Source organism: Pristiophorus japonicus, chromosome 11, assembly GCF_044704955.1.
Source record: "Pristiophorus japonicus isolate sPriJap1 chromosome 11, sPriJap1.hap1, whole genome shotgun sequence".
In the NCBI taxonomy this organism is placed as follows: Eukaryota; Metazoa; Chordata; class Chondrichthyes; family Pristiophoridae; genus Pristiophorus; species Pristiophorus japonicus.
In genome coordinates this window covers 97,253,462-97,271,962 of record NC_091987.1, presented here as the reverse complement: position 1 = coordinate 97,271,962, position 18,501 = coordinate 97,253,462, and the positions used below count along the sequence as shown (strand labels likewise).

Sequence of the window (18,501 nt, the reverse complement as noted above, 5' to 3'; positions counted from 1 at the left end):
CCTTGATTCCCCTAGTAGTAAGGACTTCATCTAACTCCTTTTTGAATATATTTAGTGAATTGGCCTCAACAACTTTCTGTGGTAGATAATTCCACAGGTTCACCACTCTCTGGGTAAAGAAATTCCTCCTCATCTCGGTCCTAAATGGCTTCCCCCTTATCCTTAGACTGTGTCCCCTGGTTCTGGACTTCCCCAACATTGGGAACATTCTTCCTGCATCTAACCTGTCTAACCCAGTCAGAATTTTAAACGTTTCTATGAGGTCCCCTCTCATTCTTCTGAACTCCAGTGAATACAAGCCCAGTTGATCCAGTCTGACCTTTTCACTTGCTTATGGTGACTATTACATGAGAATAATTTTACAGCAATAAATAATGCAACATAATTTGATGATTTTATTATAACAAAACACTCTACTGCCATTGGATGGTTTGTTCATCTCGACAGATTTTCCTTCAGAATGGAGGGGGAAGAGTCTAAGCTGTAGATGTAGCAATATTGGTATGAATGGTTGCAAAGTAATCTGCCAACAGGTAGGATGATTCGAGGAGGCCGAAACAAAACAGTTTTTGTCTCCTTTCCTATTAGGTTTCTCTTTAATACTCCAGCTGACAACCTGATCAAGACTGACTAAATTGAGTAGAGTGGCAATCCTCTGAAACACAAATGCTTGAACTACCAGACCACCTTTTAACAGCCCCCATGGCTGCCTCCCTTCAACTGGGAAGACAATGGCCCAGAATTTGCAGTGGGTAATAACAGCGAACGCAGCGAACGAACAGCGTTCTGTTATTACCCCACTGAAACTGACCACAACTTCAGGATCAAGTGCATGTACATCCCAAAGTGGAAATCCTGAAGTTGCGGTCTGTCATTCACTGCTCCAACACTGGCTGCACTGTGGCCCTCCCCCCATAGCTGGCATTCAGTGTTATCAGGGAAACCAGTAAAACTGATGAAAACTTGGGCTTTTCCACTGTAATATCGCTATTAAATACCCCATTAAAATTTTGACCTTGTTGGATAGGTGTAACTGGGGTTTTAACAGCTTACTGACTGCTAAACAAACGCTGTGGCCCAGAAAAACTAATTTTAATTTTGTGAAAGAAAGTTGAAAAAAAATTATATTTCTTTTTAAAAGTTTGTTCATATTTATCTCCATGCGAAAGCCCAAATCTTTGTTTTGCTCTCTAGAACATTTTTAGAATGTCAAAATAAAAGCAACTTGTTCACTTCCTGGTACCCTATCTGTTAGAATTTTGCATTGTGATTGGCTGCTTACACAGCTTGTTGACGTCACAGTACCTTGCGCTATGGAATTCCCACTAAACTGCACTGATCTCAATTGCACATCAAGAAAGCCGAACTTCTCGCCAGAGAGATTGCGAGATATTTGTGAGCAGCTTTCTTTAGGGCCAGCAGCGAACGCCTTTGCTTCGCCGCTGACCGCAAATTTCAGGCCTATACATTTTAGTCAGAAAGAACGTTCCACTGTCATAACAAAAGTAGTATGTTCTTCCATGAATCTGGCCTGAATGGGAGCGCAAACAAGTTGCACAATGAAATTATTGTGCAAGCGCAACAGTGGCTTGTTTACTTACTTGGCCAGGGAACTGTATGTGATGCAGCTGCACGAGAGGCAAGGGAATGAAATATACCAAATGGTAAAGGGGGAGGGAATTTCCATTGGAGAATGTCACCTACCACAACTATTTTATAGTGGAAGATGAGGGACGACCCGCAGTGCGACTGTGGCCATGAGTCCCAGACCATGGAACACATCAACATGTCCACTAAGATCTGTTGCGGGAGGCACCGCATTTCTCCACTCGGCATCACAGGAGGCCATCGAATGGATAGCCGAACTAGAAACAACTATTTAAAAGAGAAATGATTAAAAACATACCTTTGGTCTTTTCACATACAACCGGACTAAACTGCCCATTCCTATTAAATGTAGAGCTGAAAAGCTGAACTTGCAGACAGTATGTGGTCCAAGGTTCAAGTTTGAGTGACACCAATTTACCAGTGCGGGTTGTCATCTGTAATTTAAATGAGTAATTTAATACATAATTTAACACTTTTCTCATTTTTGCTATGATCTATTTTTCCTATAAAAAGGGATTAATTGATTCAGTTTAATACATTATTCAAGTTAAAAATATTTGACTCTACAAAGTGTATTTAAATCAATTTTTCTGTGAATAAAGCAGTTTAGCACAGAATGCATTTGGAGTAGAAACATAGAAACATAGTGATATACTGTTGCATTCCAACCAGTCACCATTATGGTGCGCATAGCAAGAGATAAAAATGTATCAATTTAAAAGTGCCTAAAGTGAAACAGTAACAGAAATACTATGTATTCTCCTAGTTTGGTATGTCCAGAGAGCAGAAAAAAAAACATTTTAGTAATCCAAAGCATTCATGGCTAGGAAAGAAAAGGGAATTATCAAGTTTATTTCATGGAAAAATAGAAGGGCATTTTGGTGATGAATCACAAAGCTGTGACATACAGATGGATAATGTCCTGACAGCCAGAAGGTTTCCAAGTGAAATTAGTTTGCACTGTCCCAACCCAGTCCTACCAATGTTTTCGGTGACTAAAATGAGGAGGAATACAGTCACTGAGTAAAATTATATGAAAATATGTCAAACAGAAACAAAATTTTCCACCAAAAACTATAAAGTGCCGGAACTACGAAGTGAATATTAACATTTTCCTCAAGACTATGAGAATAAACCTCAAGCATTGTCCTATCCTGTCAACGCACACCTGCTTTTCAGCAGAGCTAGAAGCAAGCGGTCTTGGTGGAAATTAAATGTTCTTGAAAGCATTTTTATGATGTTTATCAATTCATGCGGACAAGTTCAGTGCCATGCAAGTTCAGTGCCATGTACTTGAAGTTAGGAAACATTAGATATGTCCATATCATAAAGACCTGCATTTCTATAGCACTTTTCACAACCTCAGGACGTCCCAGAGCGCTTTACAGCCAATGAAGTACTTTCTTTGAAGTGTAGTCATTGTTGTAATGTTGCAGTGACTACACTGAAAAAAAGTGATACTTGTTAAACAGATCAAGAAAGTAATCAAGGGTTATTAGTTGACTGCTCTTTAAAGGTATCAAAGCAGTGAGAGCTGGCAAGAGGGAAAGCAAATTGTGCTTAGTTTGTATTGCTAGAAACAGTAATAAAAAAAAGTATATACTTAAGCTATATAAGGCTCTGGTATGTTTGCATTTGGGACTACTATGTCCAGCTTTGGTCCCCAGACATAGTGAAGGACATTGAGATTCTCGAGAGGTTAAACAGGAGGGATATACCAAGATGATTCAAATCTCTTCGTTACGTGGATTGGCTCCAAAATGTTAGGTTGATTGAAGTTTTAAAAATTATGGGATTGAAGAGTCAGGTTTGATAGGTTACATGTGATGAAAGGTCATCAAGCTGAAGCATTAACTGTTTCTCTCCCCACATATACTGCCTGTCCTGCTGAGTTTTTCCAGCATTTTCTGTTTCTATTTTAGGTTAAACATCTTCATTTCTTACTGTTACATTAACTCGGGAGGATTGTAGGGCTGGAGGAGATTAGAGAGATAGGGAGTATAAGGATTTGAACACAGATGATCATTTTAAAATCGAGGCACTGCAGGACCAGGAGCCAATGTAAGTAAGTGAGCACAGGGGTGATGGGTGAGCGTGACTTGGTGCAAGTTAGAATAAGAGCTGCAAAGTTTTAAATGAAATCAAGTCTAGAGATAACAAAGGCATGGATGATGATTTCAGCAGCAGATGAGCTGAGGCAACGGCAGAGATGGGTGATGGGGGAGGTGGACGTAGGCGGCCCTGGTGATGGAGCTGATATGGGGTTGGCAGTTCATCTAAGGGTCAAATGGGAGGCTAGGTTTGCAAACGGTCTGGTTTAGCCTCAGATAGTGGCCAGGGAGAATTACCCTGTTGCGAGTTAGCTGTAATTGTAATTAGTTATGGGCAACCAGTCTCCTAGAGTTTGCTTAATTGTCTTAGGGAATCAGCAAGGAATTTCCCAGAGTTTTTTCTAAATTGGCAAATCAGGAGATAGCGTTGTTGGGATTTGCAAAGTTGCACGGTCAGCTGGATGGATGAGGCTTGACTGTCCTTCCTTAGTTAAAATCAATTAAACATTTTTCCTGATGGAGTCCAATAGATATATTTATTTCTGACACCATCAAATTCATTTAGCTCAGTGAATCGCAAACATAAACAATTCTAGTCTAGGATAACAATTAGCCGAACCTTCCCTTCTTCTTCCACCCTCAATAAAATGAAGCTCATACAAAATTCTGCTGCCCATATCCTAACTCATACCAAGCCCTGTTCACCCGTCACTCCTGTGCTTGCTGACTACATTGGATCTCGGTTGAGCAACGATTTTAAAATTCGCATTCTTGTTTTCAAATTTCCTTCATGGCTTCGCCCCTCCCTATTTCTAACCTCCTCCAGTCCTAAAGTCCTCTAAAATCTCTGCACACCTCCAACTCTGGCCTCTTGCATGCCCAATTTAAATCACTCCATCATTGGCGGCCACGCCTTCAGCGACCAAGGCCCTAAGCTCTGGAATTCCCTTCCTAAACCTTTCTGCTTCTCTTTCTTCCTCGAAGACCCTCCTTAAAACCTACCTCTTCATCTGCCTTAATATCGCCTTACAAAAGCAAAATACTGCAGATGCTGGAATCTGGAATAAAAACAGAAAATGCTGGAAATCTCAGGTCAGGCAGCATCTGTGAAGAGGAAGCAGAGTTAACGTTTCGGGTCGATAACCCTTCGTCAGAACTGAAGTGTGTTCGAAGAGAACAGATTCTTAACAAGCACTGAAAGAGGAGGGGAAGAAAGAACAAAAGGGAAGGTCTGTGATAGGTTGGAAAATGAGAGAATTAGAGACACAAATTCAAATGCGGATGGGGATGGGGGGGGGGGCAAGGGAGCCAAAGATTGCCAGCGGTTACGCTCTGAAATTTTTGAATTCTATCTTGAGTCCAGAAGGCTGTAAAGTGCCTAAACGAACGATGAGGTACTGTTCCTCGAGCTTGTGTTGAGCTTTGTTGGAACACTGTAGGAGACCAAGGACAAGAGGTCAGAGTGGGAATGCAGTGGAGAATTAGTGATAGGCGACTGGAAGCTCAGGGTCACACTTGCGGATTGAACGGAGGTGTTCCGCAAAGCGGTCACCCAATCTACGCTTGGTCTCCCCAATGTAGAGACCACCACATCGTGAACAGCGAATACTGTATACTAAATTGAACAGTATACTAATATCTCATGTGGCTCGGTGTCAAATTCTGTTTGATAATGCTCCTTGTGAAGCGCCTTGGGACGTTTTACTATGTTAAAGGTGCTATATAAATGCAGCAAGTTGTTGTTGTTGCTTGGCACTTCTTCCCCAAACAAAATACCTACTAAATATGTATTTATATATATTTATTATAAATAAAGTTAGTTTGTGCTCTAGCACCATAATCCAGAAATGGGTGTGGGAAACAGAACTGTTCATTATTCTTTTGTGAGGTTAACATGTTATACTACAACTCTGCTTCACAGAACATACATTTCCAGTTTTGTTAGAATTTTCTTTCCAGAAAGATATATTGTATGCAATATCAGTATAAGTCTTCTGTATGGATATATTATTTTCCATTTGGGGGTCGAAAATGTTGACATTAAGCCAACGTCCTTTTGATTCCACATGTACTGATGGAGGACCAATTACATCTGTAATTTAAAAAAAAAGTTACAATTCAATGATCAATCGCAGATTTACAATAAATTAGTACATATAAAACAGGTAAATAAAAAATTACTAAAGCAAAATACTGCGGATGCTGAAATCCAAAATAAAAACAGAAAATGCTGGAAATCTCAGCGGGTCAGGCAGCATCTGTGGAGAGAAAAACAAAATTAACGCTTCAGGTCGACGACCCTTCGTCAGAACTGGTGAATGTTCGAAAAGAACAGATCTTAAGGAACACTGAAAGGGGGAGAGGAAGAAAGAACAAAAGGGAAGGCTTGTGATAGAGTAGAAGGCAGAAGAGATGAGAGAGACAAAAGGGATGATGGGTTGAATTGAATTGGTAATGGCAGAAGTTCAAATAAGGTTTGTCTTGATAGGGTGTGAATGGCAGAATAATGATCAGCTGCCATTGGAGACAAAGATTTAAAAAAGATAAGATCGGGGTGGGGGAGGGGAGGGGGAGGGGAAAAGAGCCAAAAATGGGCTTTTTCTAACTTCTGCCATTACCATTTCAATTCAGCCCATCATCCCTTTTGTGTCTCTAATCTCTCATGCCTTCCACCCTATCACAGACCTTCCCTGTTGTTCGTTCTTCCCCATCCCCTTTCAGTGCTCCTCAGTTCTGATGAAGGGTCATCGACCTAAAACGTTAACTCTGTTTTTCTCTCCACAGATGCTGCCTGACCCGGAGATTTCCAGCATTTTCTGTAAATAAAAAATTTACTTGACTTATTTCAGAAAACTTGAACAATTCAGGTATTCTATAAAGTTGAATCTCATTTCAACACTATTACAAGCCTCCTATTTACAACCTGATTACCCATTTTAGTCAGGATTTCAAAACTAAATCTACCCGCAATCAGAATTACTTTCTGATGAAAGGTCATCGACCTGAACCGCTAACTCAGTTTTTCTCTCTCCACAGATGCTGCCTGACCTGCTAAGTATTTCCATCATTTTCTGTTTTTAGATCAGAATTACTTCACAGATTTCCATGAGTTTGCAATGAGGTTGTACAATTTCATTTCACAGAATATACAACACAGAAACAGGCCATTTGGCCCAACTAGTCTGTGCTGGTGTTTGTACTCCACACAAGTCTCGTCCCATTCCACCTGTCTAATCGCAACTTTTCAGCATATCTTTCTATTCCCTTTTCTCTCATATACTCATCTAGATTCCTTTTGAAAGCATCCAAGTTATTTGCTTCAAGCATCTCCTGTGGTAGTGAGTTCCACATTCTAACCACTCTCTTGAGTAAAGAAATTTATCCTAATTTCCCTTTTAGATTTATTAGTAACTATCTTTTATTTTTTGGCCCCTAGTTTTGGATTCTTCCACAATTGGAAATATTCTCTCCACATCTACCCTGTCCAACCCATTCATAATTTTAAAGATCTCTATCAGGTCACCTCCAAGTCTTTTCTAAAGAAAAAAGCCCCAACTTGTTCAATCTTTCCCAATAGCAGTTCTGGTACCATCCTTATAAAACTTTTTTGCATTTTCTCCAATGCTTCTTCACCTTTTTGCGGTATGGACTACGCACAGTACTCCAAGTGCGGACTGACCAGGTTCCTATACAAGTTCATAACATAACTTCACCACTTTTGAATTCTATACCCCTAGAAAGTTTCATAGCAGTCGCCATTATTAATGAAGAAATCGTCCAGCAACTTGTGGCGAGGAAGAGATAACCCACGAATTGTGAATTGCCACAGGTTGCTGGATGATTTGTCGTTAAATTCATGAAAACAGCATCTCGGGGAACGGGTGATGAATGTCTAGACCCCTAGTGCAGAGAACCTTTACTTCTGGAACTAGGATCCAACCTAGGTCAGACAGAAGGAATGAAAATTTGGTATTGACAGAGGGGGCTGAGTGACACATGGTGTAGGGAAGAACCCTCCACAGCCAGTCTGATGGCTTCAAGGGTTCTAATGAAAAAGAGTTTGAACAATCTAAACCAGTTCCTGGTAATTATAGACCCAAAGCACTCCTAATGTGGCAATTTCACTCAGACAGGTCATACTATTGCAGAGGTTCGTGCAGAGTAAGGCAAGCTTTTCTTTGCATCTAATCATACTTTATCTAAGCTGAGAGTACATAGTACAGACACGGAGTCCTAAATAATGTATTCTATTGTAAAAACATTAGCATCTCTCAACCTTGACGAGCAGAATTAATTTTAAAAAGCAGCATACGGCATGCCAAGGCAGTGACATTGGATCCTTACATCACAAGCTAACGAACTGTAAATTGAATAATTTACTTATGTGCTCAGATTAAGTGTACACCCATGAAGCATATAAAAATATGCCTTATACTGCAAAATAGAATATATATTCCATATTTTTTGATATTGAAGCATCTTTGCTGAAGTATCACAAAAGGCTTTGTTGATGCAAAGGCAAAAAAAAGTGACTTGTACGGAATATAAATTTGACGTAGGATCCTTAAAGCTAGCGGACAGCTTTGTAACCCATCAGTCTAGGCTAGGCTAGGCTTGAACTCAGATCCTGGAGGTGAAAAGCCACTGTGGCCCCAAATATCATTTGAGTGTTATCTTTAAAAGGTTTCTCACTCTGTTTGTAGGGAACAAATGATTTTGTTTGCCACCAGGTCGATGTTTGATTCCCTCGGTGTGCTTGTAGACGCAGGATATATCGACCTCCAAAGAGAATGTTTGTCGAAGTGAAATCGCACTCTGTACGGCTGATGTTTTTGCATCCCTTCACATCTTTCCAATTTCCAATAATACTAAGAAGAAACAAGCAACAATTATGTAAATGATAAACTTGACTGCATTTAGTAGACAAAGACTGGCTTTCCTTTTAGGCAAGTTGAAGAAACATTAAACTAATACTGCTTCAGTAAATAACATGCAAAATAGCCATGCCACCATTACGAAGTAACAAGACGATCTCATGGCATTCATCCATGAATACAGGCGCTGGTCAGGAGCAGAGCCAGAATAAGTCAGCCTTAAAGACGAGGCGGAACTGGATTGGACTGGGAACACTTTGGTGGGGCAGAGTGAGATAGGAAATATGCTTACAATTTGATTGGTTTGTTTTGTGGTTATTGTTGATTATTATTATTGTTGTTGTTCAAATGGGAGATAATAAAAATATATTTTTGCTCGAAGTGCAACATTATCACAATTTGTTCAAAACTGGCACTTGGAGCTGACTGCTGCTCACCTATTTTAAGTCCTGGTAAGTAGCAATGTCAAATAGCTGGGCAGAGCTGAGTGTCACTTTAACAGCTGATTAGTAAACTGCATAAATGCCCGATACTGATTAAACTCCTAAAATACTGAAGGTGACAGATATCTTGAACCAGTTAGCTGATTTCAAAATGGAAGATTTTATACAGTTGAAATTGCCCATCGGCACTGCTCAGCCATTCAATAACATTGCTCTTCCACTCAAAATAACCGAGCAGCACTGCACTCAGTGCCAGTTTTTCATGATTCGAGTCTGCTGCAATTAGGCAAGCTGCATTTGGGCAGTGTAATCATCTGGAGTCACACGACAGGGGCCGATCTTCCAGGATCCAAACTGAAACAGTAGCAGAATAATAGCTGCTTTATTGGCTGAGACTTGTCTTGTGTACACAGATCTATCAGCTCTGAACCAGTATATCAGCTATGCAACAAGTGAGTATGAATTGCAATCGGAGAAAAGTTAAATTATGATTAGTATAATTATGCAGTAAGAGACGTGAACAAAAGGAAGCTTTCCAAACTGATTAGCATTACCAATTTGTACTGAATAGTACAAATGATAGAAAAAGCAGATTTCATGCAAATTCACACTATGTCCACATCACCACTAAAGGTAGATTCTACCGTTTTCACAAAGTTTTGATACTTACGCATTGTTCATTGTGTGGTTTACCTGTTGTGCTTCAGAGTGGAACAGGCTAGTAGGACCAGAGGACACAAATTTAAATTAATTGAAATTTTTTTTAAATTAGAAAAATCTTTTTTATACAAATGAATAAACTGGCAGGCAGGTTCATAAATACAAAAATGTAGAAGAATTAAAATGCATCAGGATGCTAGCCTGGCAGAGTTACAGCACCCTTGTGGGCAGATTGATCTTTTCTTGTCCTATCTTAGGCAGTCCCTCGGAGTCGAGGATGACTTGCTTCTTCACTAACGAGTTCGAAGGTGACTGATGAGTCCAATACGGGGTCTACAGACTCTGTCACAGGTGGGGTAGGTGGCAGTTGAAGTGATTGGTTTGTCGTATGCTCCTTCCGCTGTTCATACTTGACTTCTGCATGCTCCCGACGAAGAAATTCAAAGTGTTCGGTGCCTTCCCAAATGCTTCTTCTTCACTTTGAGTGATCTTGGGCCAGGGATTCCCAAGAGTCGGTGGGAAGTTACATTTTTTTCAAGGAGGCTTTGAGGGTGCCCTTGAAGCATTTTCTCTGCCTTCCTGGTGCTGGCTTGCAGTGATGGAGCTCGGAGTAAAGTGCCTGTTTCAGGAGTCTTCTACCAGGCAAGCGGACTACGTGGCCCGCCCACCGGAGCTGATTGATGCATTCACCACGCTCAATGCTGGGGATGTTGGCCTGAGAGAGAACACAGACATTGGTACGCCTATTCTGCCAATGGATTTGCAGAATTTTGCGGAGGCAGTGTTGGTGGCAATTGAAACATTGCCTCTGCACACCTGGGGCTCGCTTGCTGTGTAGGAGTTCAGAGTAGAGCACTTGCTTAGGGAGTCTCGTGTCGGGCATGCGGACGATGTGGCCTGCCCAACAGAGCTGGTCGAGTGTGGTCAGTGCTTCGATGCTGGGGATATTGGCTGATCGAGAACACTAATGTTGGTGCGTCTGTCCTCCCAGGGGATTTGCAGGATCTTGTGGAGACATCATTGGTGGTATTTCTCCAGCGACTTGAGGTGTCTACTGTACATGGTCATGTCTCCGAGCCATATAGGAGGGCGGGTATCACTACAGCCCTGTAGACTAAAAGCTTGGTGCCAGATTTGAGGGCCTGATCTTCGAACACTCTTTTCCTCAGGCGGCTGAAGACTGCGCTGGCGCTCTGGAGGCGGTGTTGAACCTCGTCGTCGATGTCTGCCCTTGCTGATAACAGGCTCCCGAGGTATGGAAAGTGGTCCATGTTGTCCAGGGCCGCGTCGTGGATCTTGATGACTGGGGGGCAGTGCTGTGTGGCGGGGTCAAGTTGGTGGAGGACCTTTGTCTTACGCATGTTTAGTGTAAGGCCCATGCTTTCGTACGCCTCGGTGAAGATGTTGACGATGACTTAAGAGTTTAACCCCAATGTGCGCAGACACAAGCGTCGTCCGCATACTGTAGCTCGACGACAGAGGATGGGGCGATCTTGGATCTGGCTTGGAGGCAACGAAGGTTGAACAGGTTCCCACTAGTTCTGTAGTTTAGTTCCAATTGAGTGGGGAGCTTGTTGAGCTCACTTTTAGAGTGGAAGCAATTTCAAGGGACTGCCTATTATGATGATGAGAAATGCAAGATATCAAAAACATTCAACTTCAAAATGTCAATAATATTCGCTTACCTTCTGTACTGTACTGTGTAGTTCACACTGTAATTGCTTCTCTGTACATCGTCCCATTTAAGCAGATACTTTAGATTAAAAGCATGAATCTGTATATTTGTTGGTTTCTCTATTTCTCCAAAAACTGTCCAAAAATAAACAATACAAGGCACTGAATGTTGTATCCACCTCAAAGTCATAAACACTAAACAACTTCAATGCTTTTTACTACATTACTTCATTATTACAGCTAGGAGAAACTGATTTGATTAACAAGCTTTTCATATAAAAATAAACATTCCCTTTCTTCCATTTTTCAAAAAAAGCAATAAATTAAAACCAAGATTAAAAGCAATAACATTATGCACTGATAAACTGAAGGCTTGCTCCCTCTCCAGTACTGAGCCGCTAACCTCAATTTACAGACAGGTATCAAGTGGAGGCCAGGCACTTTCTCATACAAGATGGGTGCAAATGAGGGGGCGTCATCTTGGGTTAACCTCATACACATTTACAGCAGCATTGGCAGAAGTCTGAGAGTAGATCATGGGCCAAATATTGCAGTCGGCGGCATACCTCAGGAGTACGCCGCCAACCTGTAAAAATACCCACCTCCCTGATGGCGGCCCTGCTGCGTAAACTTGCACTCTGACGCTGCGAGTAGAAGGGCAGCATAATGGCCCACGGATACCAGGGATGCAGCCTGTGCAGAGGTGTAGCTGGGATTCACGTGGGCCCCGTCCTCCCATCAGAAAACAGGCTGCTTTTCATTCATTTAAATTACTACATTACTTCATTACTACAGCCTTTAAAATACATTACAGATTTAGCTTTTATCATGGGAATCCAATTCATTACTCATAATTCTCACTTCTAAACAAATTTTGTGCACAGTGCAGAAAGTTATGAAATGTAAACGTTAGTTTAAAAAAACCTGCAGCTTTATCATACACTGGGATTGCTTCTCATTAAAGACTTAATGTTCCTGGATGTCATTTAATTTTTTTTAAAAGCATCTTTTCACATTTTGGGTATCGCCCTTATGCTGTGGAAACAGGCCCTGCCCCTGCTTCCACCAGCCCTGTATGTAATTAGGGGTACGATAGCATAGTGGTTATGTAACTGGACCAGAGGCCCTGGACTAATGAGTTCAAATCCCACCATGGCAGCTGAGGAATTTAAATTCAGTTAATTAAATAAATTTGGAATAGCTAGTATCAGTAATGCTGAGCATGAAACTACTGGATTGTTGTAAAAAAAAAACACCTAGTTCACTACTGTCCTTTAGGGAAGGAAATCTGCCGCTCTTACCCAGTCTGGCCTATATGTGACTCCAACAACAACAACTTGTATTTATATAGCACCTTTAATGTAGTAAAACGTCCCAAGGCACTTCACAAGAGTGTTATAAGACAAAACAAATAAATTTGACACCGAGCCACAAAAGAGGAAATTACGGTAGACGACCAAAAGCTCGGTCAAAGCGGTAGGTTTTAAGGAGCGTCTTAAAGGAGGAAAGAGAGGTAGGAAGGCAGAGAGGTTTAGGCAGGGAGTTCCAGAGCTTGGGGCCCAGGCATCTGAAGTTATGGCCATCATTGGTTGAGCAATTATAATCAGGGATCCTCAAGAGGGCAGAATTTGAGGAGCGCAAACATCTCGGGTGTTGAGGCTGAAGGAGATTAGAGAGATAGGGAGGGGCGAGGCCATGGAGGGATTTGCAAACAAGGATGAGAATTTTGAAATCAAGGCATTGCTTAACCGGGAGCAAATGTAGGTCAGCGAGCACAGGGGTGATGGGTGAGTAGGACTTGGTGCGAGTTAGGACACAGGCCGACGAGCTTACGTAGGGTAGAATGTAGGAGGACTCCAGACCCACAGCAATGTCTGAGGTTGACTCTTAACTGTCCGCTCAGTTGTGACAAACTGCTACGATAAAGTCAACACTATGGGAGTACCTTCATCACAAGGACTGCAGAGGTTCAAGGTGGCGATAATTAGAGATAGGCAATAAATGCCGGCCTCATCAACAACACCCACATCCCGTGAACTAATAAATGGTGGGAAACTAGCCCAATTCTGCGCCAGCAATTAGGTTTTCGGTGGCAGTGTGGATGGCCTGTCAACGCTCATGTTGACAGACAGCAAGTTCGGGATTTACCGCATGTGAAATATCGCAATAATAATGGAGAAAGTGAGGGAAAGAAAAGACTAATTTATAGTGAAGCCTCCATTATCATGACAGAGGACACCTTGCTGATGGAATGGAAATTGGTGTAGTCATGTCAGCCGTGGCTCAGTGGGTAGCACACTCGTCTCTGTCAGAAGGCTGAGAGTTCAAGTTCCACTCCAGGAACTTGAGCATATTAAAAACAAAACTAGGCTGGCACGCTAGTGCATTGCTGAGGGATTGCTGCACTGGTGAAGCTGCTGTCTTTCGGATGGGACGGTAAACCTCTCAGGTGGACGTAAAAGATCCCATGGTACTATTTTGAAGAAGATTAGGGGAGCTATCCCTGGTGCCCTGGCTAATGCTTATCCCTCAATCAACATAACAAAAAACATCACATTGCCGTTTGTGGGAGTTTGCTGCGCGCAAATTGTCTGTCGCGTTTCCCACATTACAACAGTGACTACACTCCAAAAGTACTTCATTGGTTGTGAAAGGCGCTATATAAATGCAAGTCTTTTCTTTTACAATCGGAGTTCCCATGTATTAGTCTTTACACGAACTGTAAATTAGTACTTTAGGCAGAGGAGTGAAGACAAGTACGATACAAATAACGAAAGTAATCTTCTTGGGCTGATTTACGTCAGACCAGAGATTAGTGGGCGGTGGAATGAAATCTCTCATGCAAGGCTTTGCTTTGCAAAGATTCTGGTAGATGATTGAGAAGGCAAATAACTGGAGTGCAGGTCGAGGAGAAACTTGTAATTTCACTGCTAAGAGAAATAAGAGTTTCATTTTTACCAAGTGCTTCTTAAAAAAAAATTCTATGTGGAACCCCCTATCCCAGACCTCAGTGTCAGGAACCACGACAAAATGTTGAACTCAGCATTACAAGCAGGTTCAACATATGCTTCTCGTTCTTGACAGCTGCCACACAGAACAAATTTCTTCACCCAGAACACTCAATGAGCAGCAATTGGAGTCGTTCTGATACCACGACCAGAAAATTGAAGTGATGTACATACATCAGTAGAAACTCAAGCTTGCAATACTGCCTTAACTTCATTATCAGCATCTTAAAGTCTTTTTATATTGTATATTCGTTTAATTCTTTTTTAAAAAACCTATCACTTATTAGCCACATGCTGCCTATACCATACACTATGACCTTACTAGTGTAAACAGAATTGCACATAGGATCCAAAGTCAGAATGTACCATATGACTAATTTCATGTATTTAGGTCCATCAAATCAGTTCAGTTCACAATCTCTAATTTTCAGATCAACCTGTTATGTTTCTAGTATAGGTACCTGTATTATCTCTTTTCACTTCAACTTCCCTTCCTAGTTTTATCTGCAAATATGACCAATTTGCAGCTGCATTTACACTGGCGCTTGAGTTCAGATACTGGGCGGGGTGGGGGGGGGGATTGGAATCTGTGAACGAGAGCTCTTTGTTTGCACTACTAAATCCAACTCCATTTTCCTAGCAGTAGAATGTTAGACCCACAAAAAAAACTGGGGCCTACAATCCTGCAGATACGATACGTCTTTCTACTCTGAAGACAGTTCTTTATGTATTTAAGGTTTAGTGTGAATTCCCACTACTTTAATTTTAATATCTTTTTACATACAAGTTTGCCAAATACTTTTTGGAAGTCAAAGTGCACCCTTGTTAGTTTATTTTCTGTAATGCACCCATTCCTTAGGTCACCAACAGTATAGACCTTTGGAGTCCCCCAAAAATCTATCCTTGGCCTCTCCCATAAAGTGCCTTGGGACATTTTACATTAAAAGGTGCTATATAAATGCAAGTTATTGTTGTTATAGTAGACACTATAATTAAATTTGTGCCTCTGGGCAAGGAACTGAAATAAAAGTAAGTGCAGGCTCTCATTCTTGATCACCGTCCATCGACTATCGCTGAAAAGTGCACGTTTGTAGACATTGTCCAAATTTTGCTGAAAAAATAACAAGTTCACGATGCACGCCGTTATTAATGCACAAATCAGCCAGAAAGTTCAGGCGAAGAAAAGATACCCCCCGAGCAGCGAATCGTCATAACTTACTAGGCACAAATGGTAGCTTCCCTTCAACCTTTGTTATTTTTAAGAACTTGCTGGATTTGCACATCAAACTCGAATTAAACTCGCCGCAGAAAGTTAGAGCTGGTACTGAACAGCGTAAGTACCCTTTTAACATGATAATTGTTAATGCCATGCCAATCAACCTCTCCGGCCCAGACAGTGAACTATTTTAACTGTTGCATCTCATCCCTCCATGTAGTAAATTCTTCTTCGAGATTTAAAAAAAATTAAATTTGTTCCTTATTTTTCCTGTCTCTTGTTTCTCTTAGTACAATCTTTCTTTCCCTCTCTTTATTGCACTTTCTGTACCTGATTTACACTCCTCCTCTGTTACTTTTTTTCTTTCTCAATCATATTTCCTTAACCATTGTCCACCAAGGTCCCAGATGCCCCACTGCCCTCGCTTGAACTTCCAAGCAAAAACATTCTGCGCTGAAGGGTGTAAGAAAAAGTCTAATGGCACACACCGCGAGATTCCTCGCTCCAGCAAAATCTGGGCTATTAAGCATGGATCAAATTTGCCGCGCTTATAGAAACATAGCAAATAGGTGCAGGAGCAGGCCATTCGGCCCTTCGAGCCTGCACCGCTATTCAATATGATAATGTCTAATCATGCAACTTCAGTACCCCACTCCCGTCTTCTCTCCATACCCCCTGATCCCCTTAGCCGTAAGGGCCACATCTAATTCCCTCTTGAATATATCCAACAAACTGGACTCAACAACTTTCTGCAGTAGAGAATTCCACAGGTTCACCACTCTGGGTGAAAAAGTTTCTCCTCATCTCAGTCCTATATGGTTTACCCCTTATCCTTAGACTGTGACCCCTGGTTCTGAACTTCCCCAACATCGGGAATATTCTTCCTGCATCTAACCTGTCGAGTCCTGTCATAGTTTTATATCATGCTCTCCACCATGCATTGAGCCTCACACCTGAAGAATGATCAGTTAAAGAAAAGACAAAGAAAGGCTTGCATTTATATAGCACTTTTCACAACCACTGGACGTCCCAAAGCACTTGACAGCCAATTTAGTACTTTTTAACATGCAGTCACTGTGGTAATATAGGAAACTGTGACAGTTCAATGAGGCACCAGATGACTGACAGCATCATAATCAAACATGAAACAGCACTTTCAGGGCAGAAGGAAAAATTGGAGGCGAGAAAATAGAAACGTCTGCTGAGCAATCGACTTGAAAACATTTCCAAACAGCTCTACACCATCATCTAAAGCAAATATGACAAGTATACAATAAAAAGGAACCCTGCAAGTACTGGAAATCTGAAAAGTTGGAAACACAAAAAAAGCCTCAGGGTCTGTACTCCAAATCCATATTTAATGACATGGTGGTGGGGAGTGTAGAGACTTGTATTTTCTATTTTTAGTTTTAGTCCAAGAGGGGAATAAAAGCAGATTAAACTTTCACGACCGTTGGACGTCCCAAAGCGCTTTATAGCCAATGATGTACGTTTGAAGTGACATCACTGTTGTAAGACTATTTAAAAGTTATACAATACATGGAATAAAAATGTAAAATTGAAACAAACGGGCCGCCGCCGCACACTTGCTTGGCAGGATGGGGAGAGTAGGGCTGGAGTACCACCTGAGCTGGGGGAGTGGCGGCCAGTGTCCGAAGCCAAGGCCCGGCACAGGATGAATGTTAGGGTCCAAAACCCCGGGCCTTACCTTGAAGGGTCAACGCTGCCCTTAGAAAGGCCCAGAGTCGCGCCGCCATGCTTCTCGCCTCTTCCTGCCCTCGCTCGCTCCCCCGGCTCCGACAAGCAGCTTCTCTGCAGCTTCCATGTGATTTACAGGAAACATTGCGGAGGATGTTGCGCAAACACCTCCAACAAGGCTTCACTCCATCGCTGCCCTGGGTGAGGCAATGGAGAAATTGCGCCACTGCCCCTAGTGACGGGGAGGAGACACTGCCTCTGGTGAGACAATGGAGAAACTGCGCCAGCGCCCCTAGTGACGGGGAGGAGACACTGCCTCTGTTGAGACAATGGAGAAACTGCGCCACTGCCCCTAGTGACGGGGAGGAGACACTGCCTCTGGTGAGACAATGGAGAAACTGCGCCACTGCCCCTAGTGACGAGGAGGAGACACTGCCTCTGGTGAGACAATGGAGAAACTGCGCCACTGCCCCTAGTGACGAGGAGGAGACACTGCCTCTGGTGAGACAATGGAGAAACTGCGCCAGCGCCCCATCATCATAAGCAGTTCCTCAAAATCGAGGAACACTTGCTTCCACTCTAAAAGTCTCTGACACAGGTGGGGCAGACAGTGGTTGAAGGGAAGGGTGGGTGGGGAGTCTAGTTTTCCACATGCTCCAACCGCTGTCTGCGTTTGGTTTCGGCATGCTCTCGGCGACGAGACTCGAGGTGCTCAGCGCCTTCCCGGATGCTCTTCCTCCACTTAGAGCGGTCTTTGGCCAGGTGTCGGTGGGGATGTTGAACTTTATCAAGGAAGCTTTGAGAGTGTCCTTGAAACGTTTCCTCTGCCCACCTGGGGCTCACTTGCCGTGCAGGAGTTCTGAGCAGAGCACTTGCTTTGGGAGTCTCGTGTCGGGCATGCGGACAATGTGGCCTGCCCAATGGAGCTGGTTGAGTGTGGTCAGTGCTTCGATGCTGGGGATGTTGGCATGATTGAGAACACTGATGTTGGTGTGTCTATCCTCCCAGTGGATATGCAGGACCTTGCGGAGGCAGCACCGGTGGTACTTCTCCAGCGCTATGAGTTGTCTACTGTACATGGTCCATGTCTCTGGGCCGTACAGGAGGGCGGGTACTCATCATAGGTGGTCCCTCGAGCGAGGATGAGTTGCTTCATAGAAACATAGAAACATAGAATATAGGTGCAGGAGTAGGCCATTCGGCCCTTCGAGCCTGCACCACCATTCAATAAAATCATGGCTGATCATTCACCTCAGTACCCCTTTCCTG

At 42.5% G+C, this 18,501-nt stretch overlaps 1 protein-coding gene across 1 annotated transcript in view; it reads right to left on the bottom strand.

Annotated features, from left to right (window-relative positions):
- LOC139275557 (uncharacterized) overlaps positions 1-18,501 on the bottom strand; it is an 88,373-nt gene that overhangs the window by 20,822 nt on the left and 49,050 nt on the right. Inside the window, exons 8-13 of the mRNA XM_070892726.1 lie at positions 17,243-17,429; positions 11,322-11,445; positions 9,647-9,694; positions 8,352-8,527; positions 5,588-5,751; positions 1,907-2,042 (exon numbers count right to left, since the gene is read on the bottom strand). Of these exons, the coding sequence (XP_070748827.1) occupies positions 1,907-2,042; positions 5,588-5,751; positions 8,352-8,527; positions 9,647-9,694; positions 11,322-11,445; positions 17,243-17,429 (835 nt within the window). The remainder of the gene's footprint in view (positions 1-1,906; positions 2,043-5,587; positions 5,752-8,351; positions 8,528-9,646; positions 9,695-11,321; positions 11,446-17,242; positions 17,430-18,501) is intronic.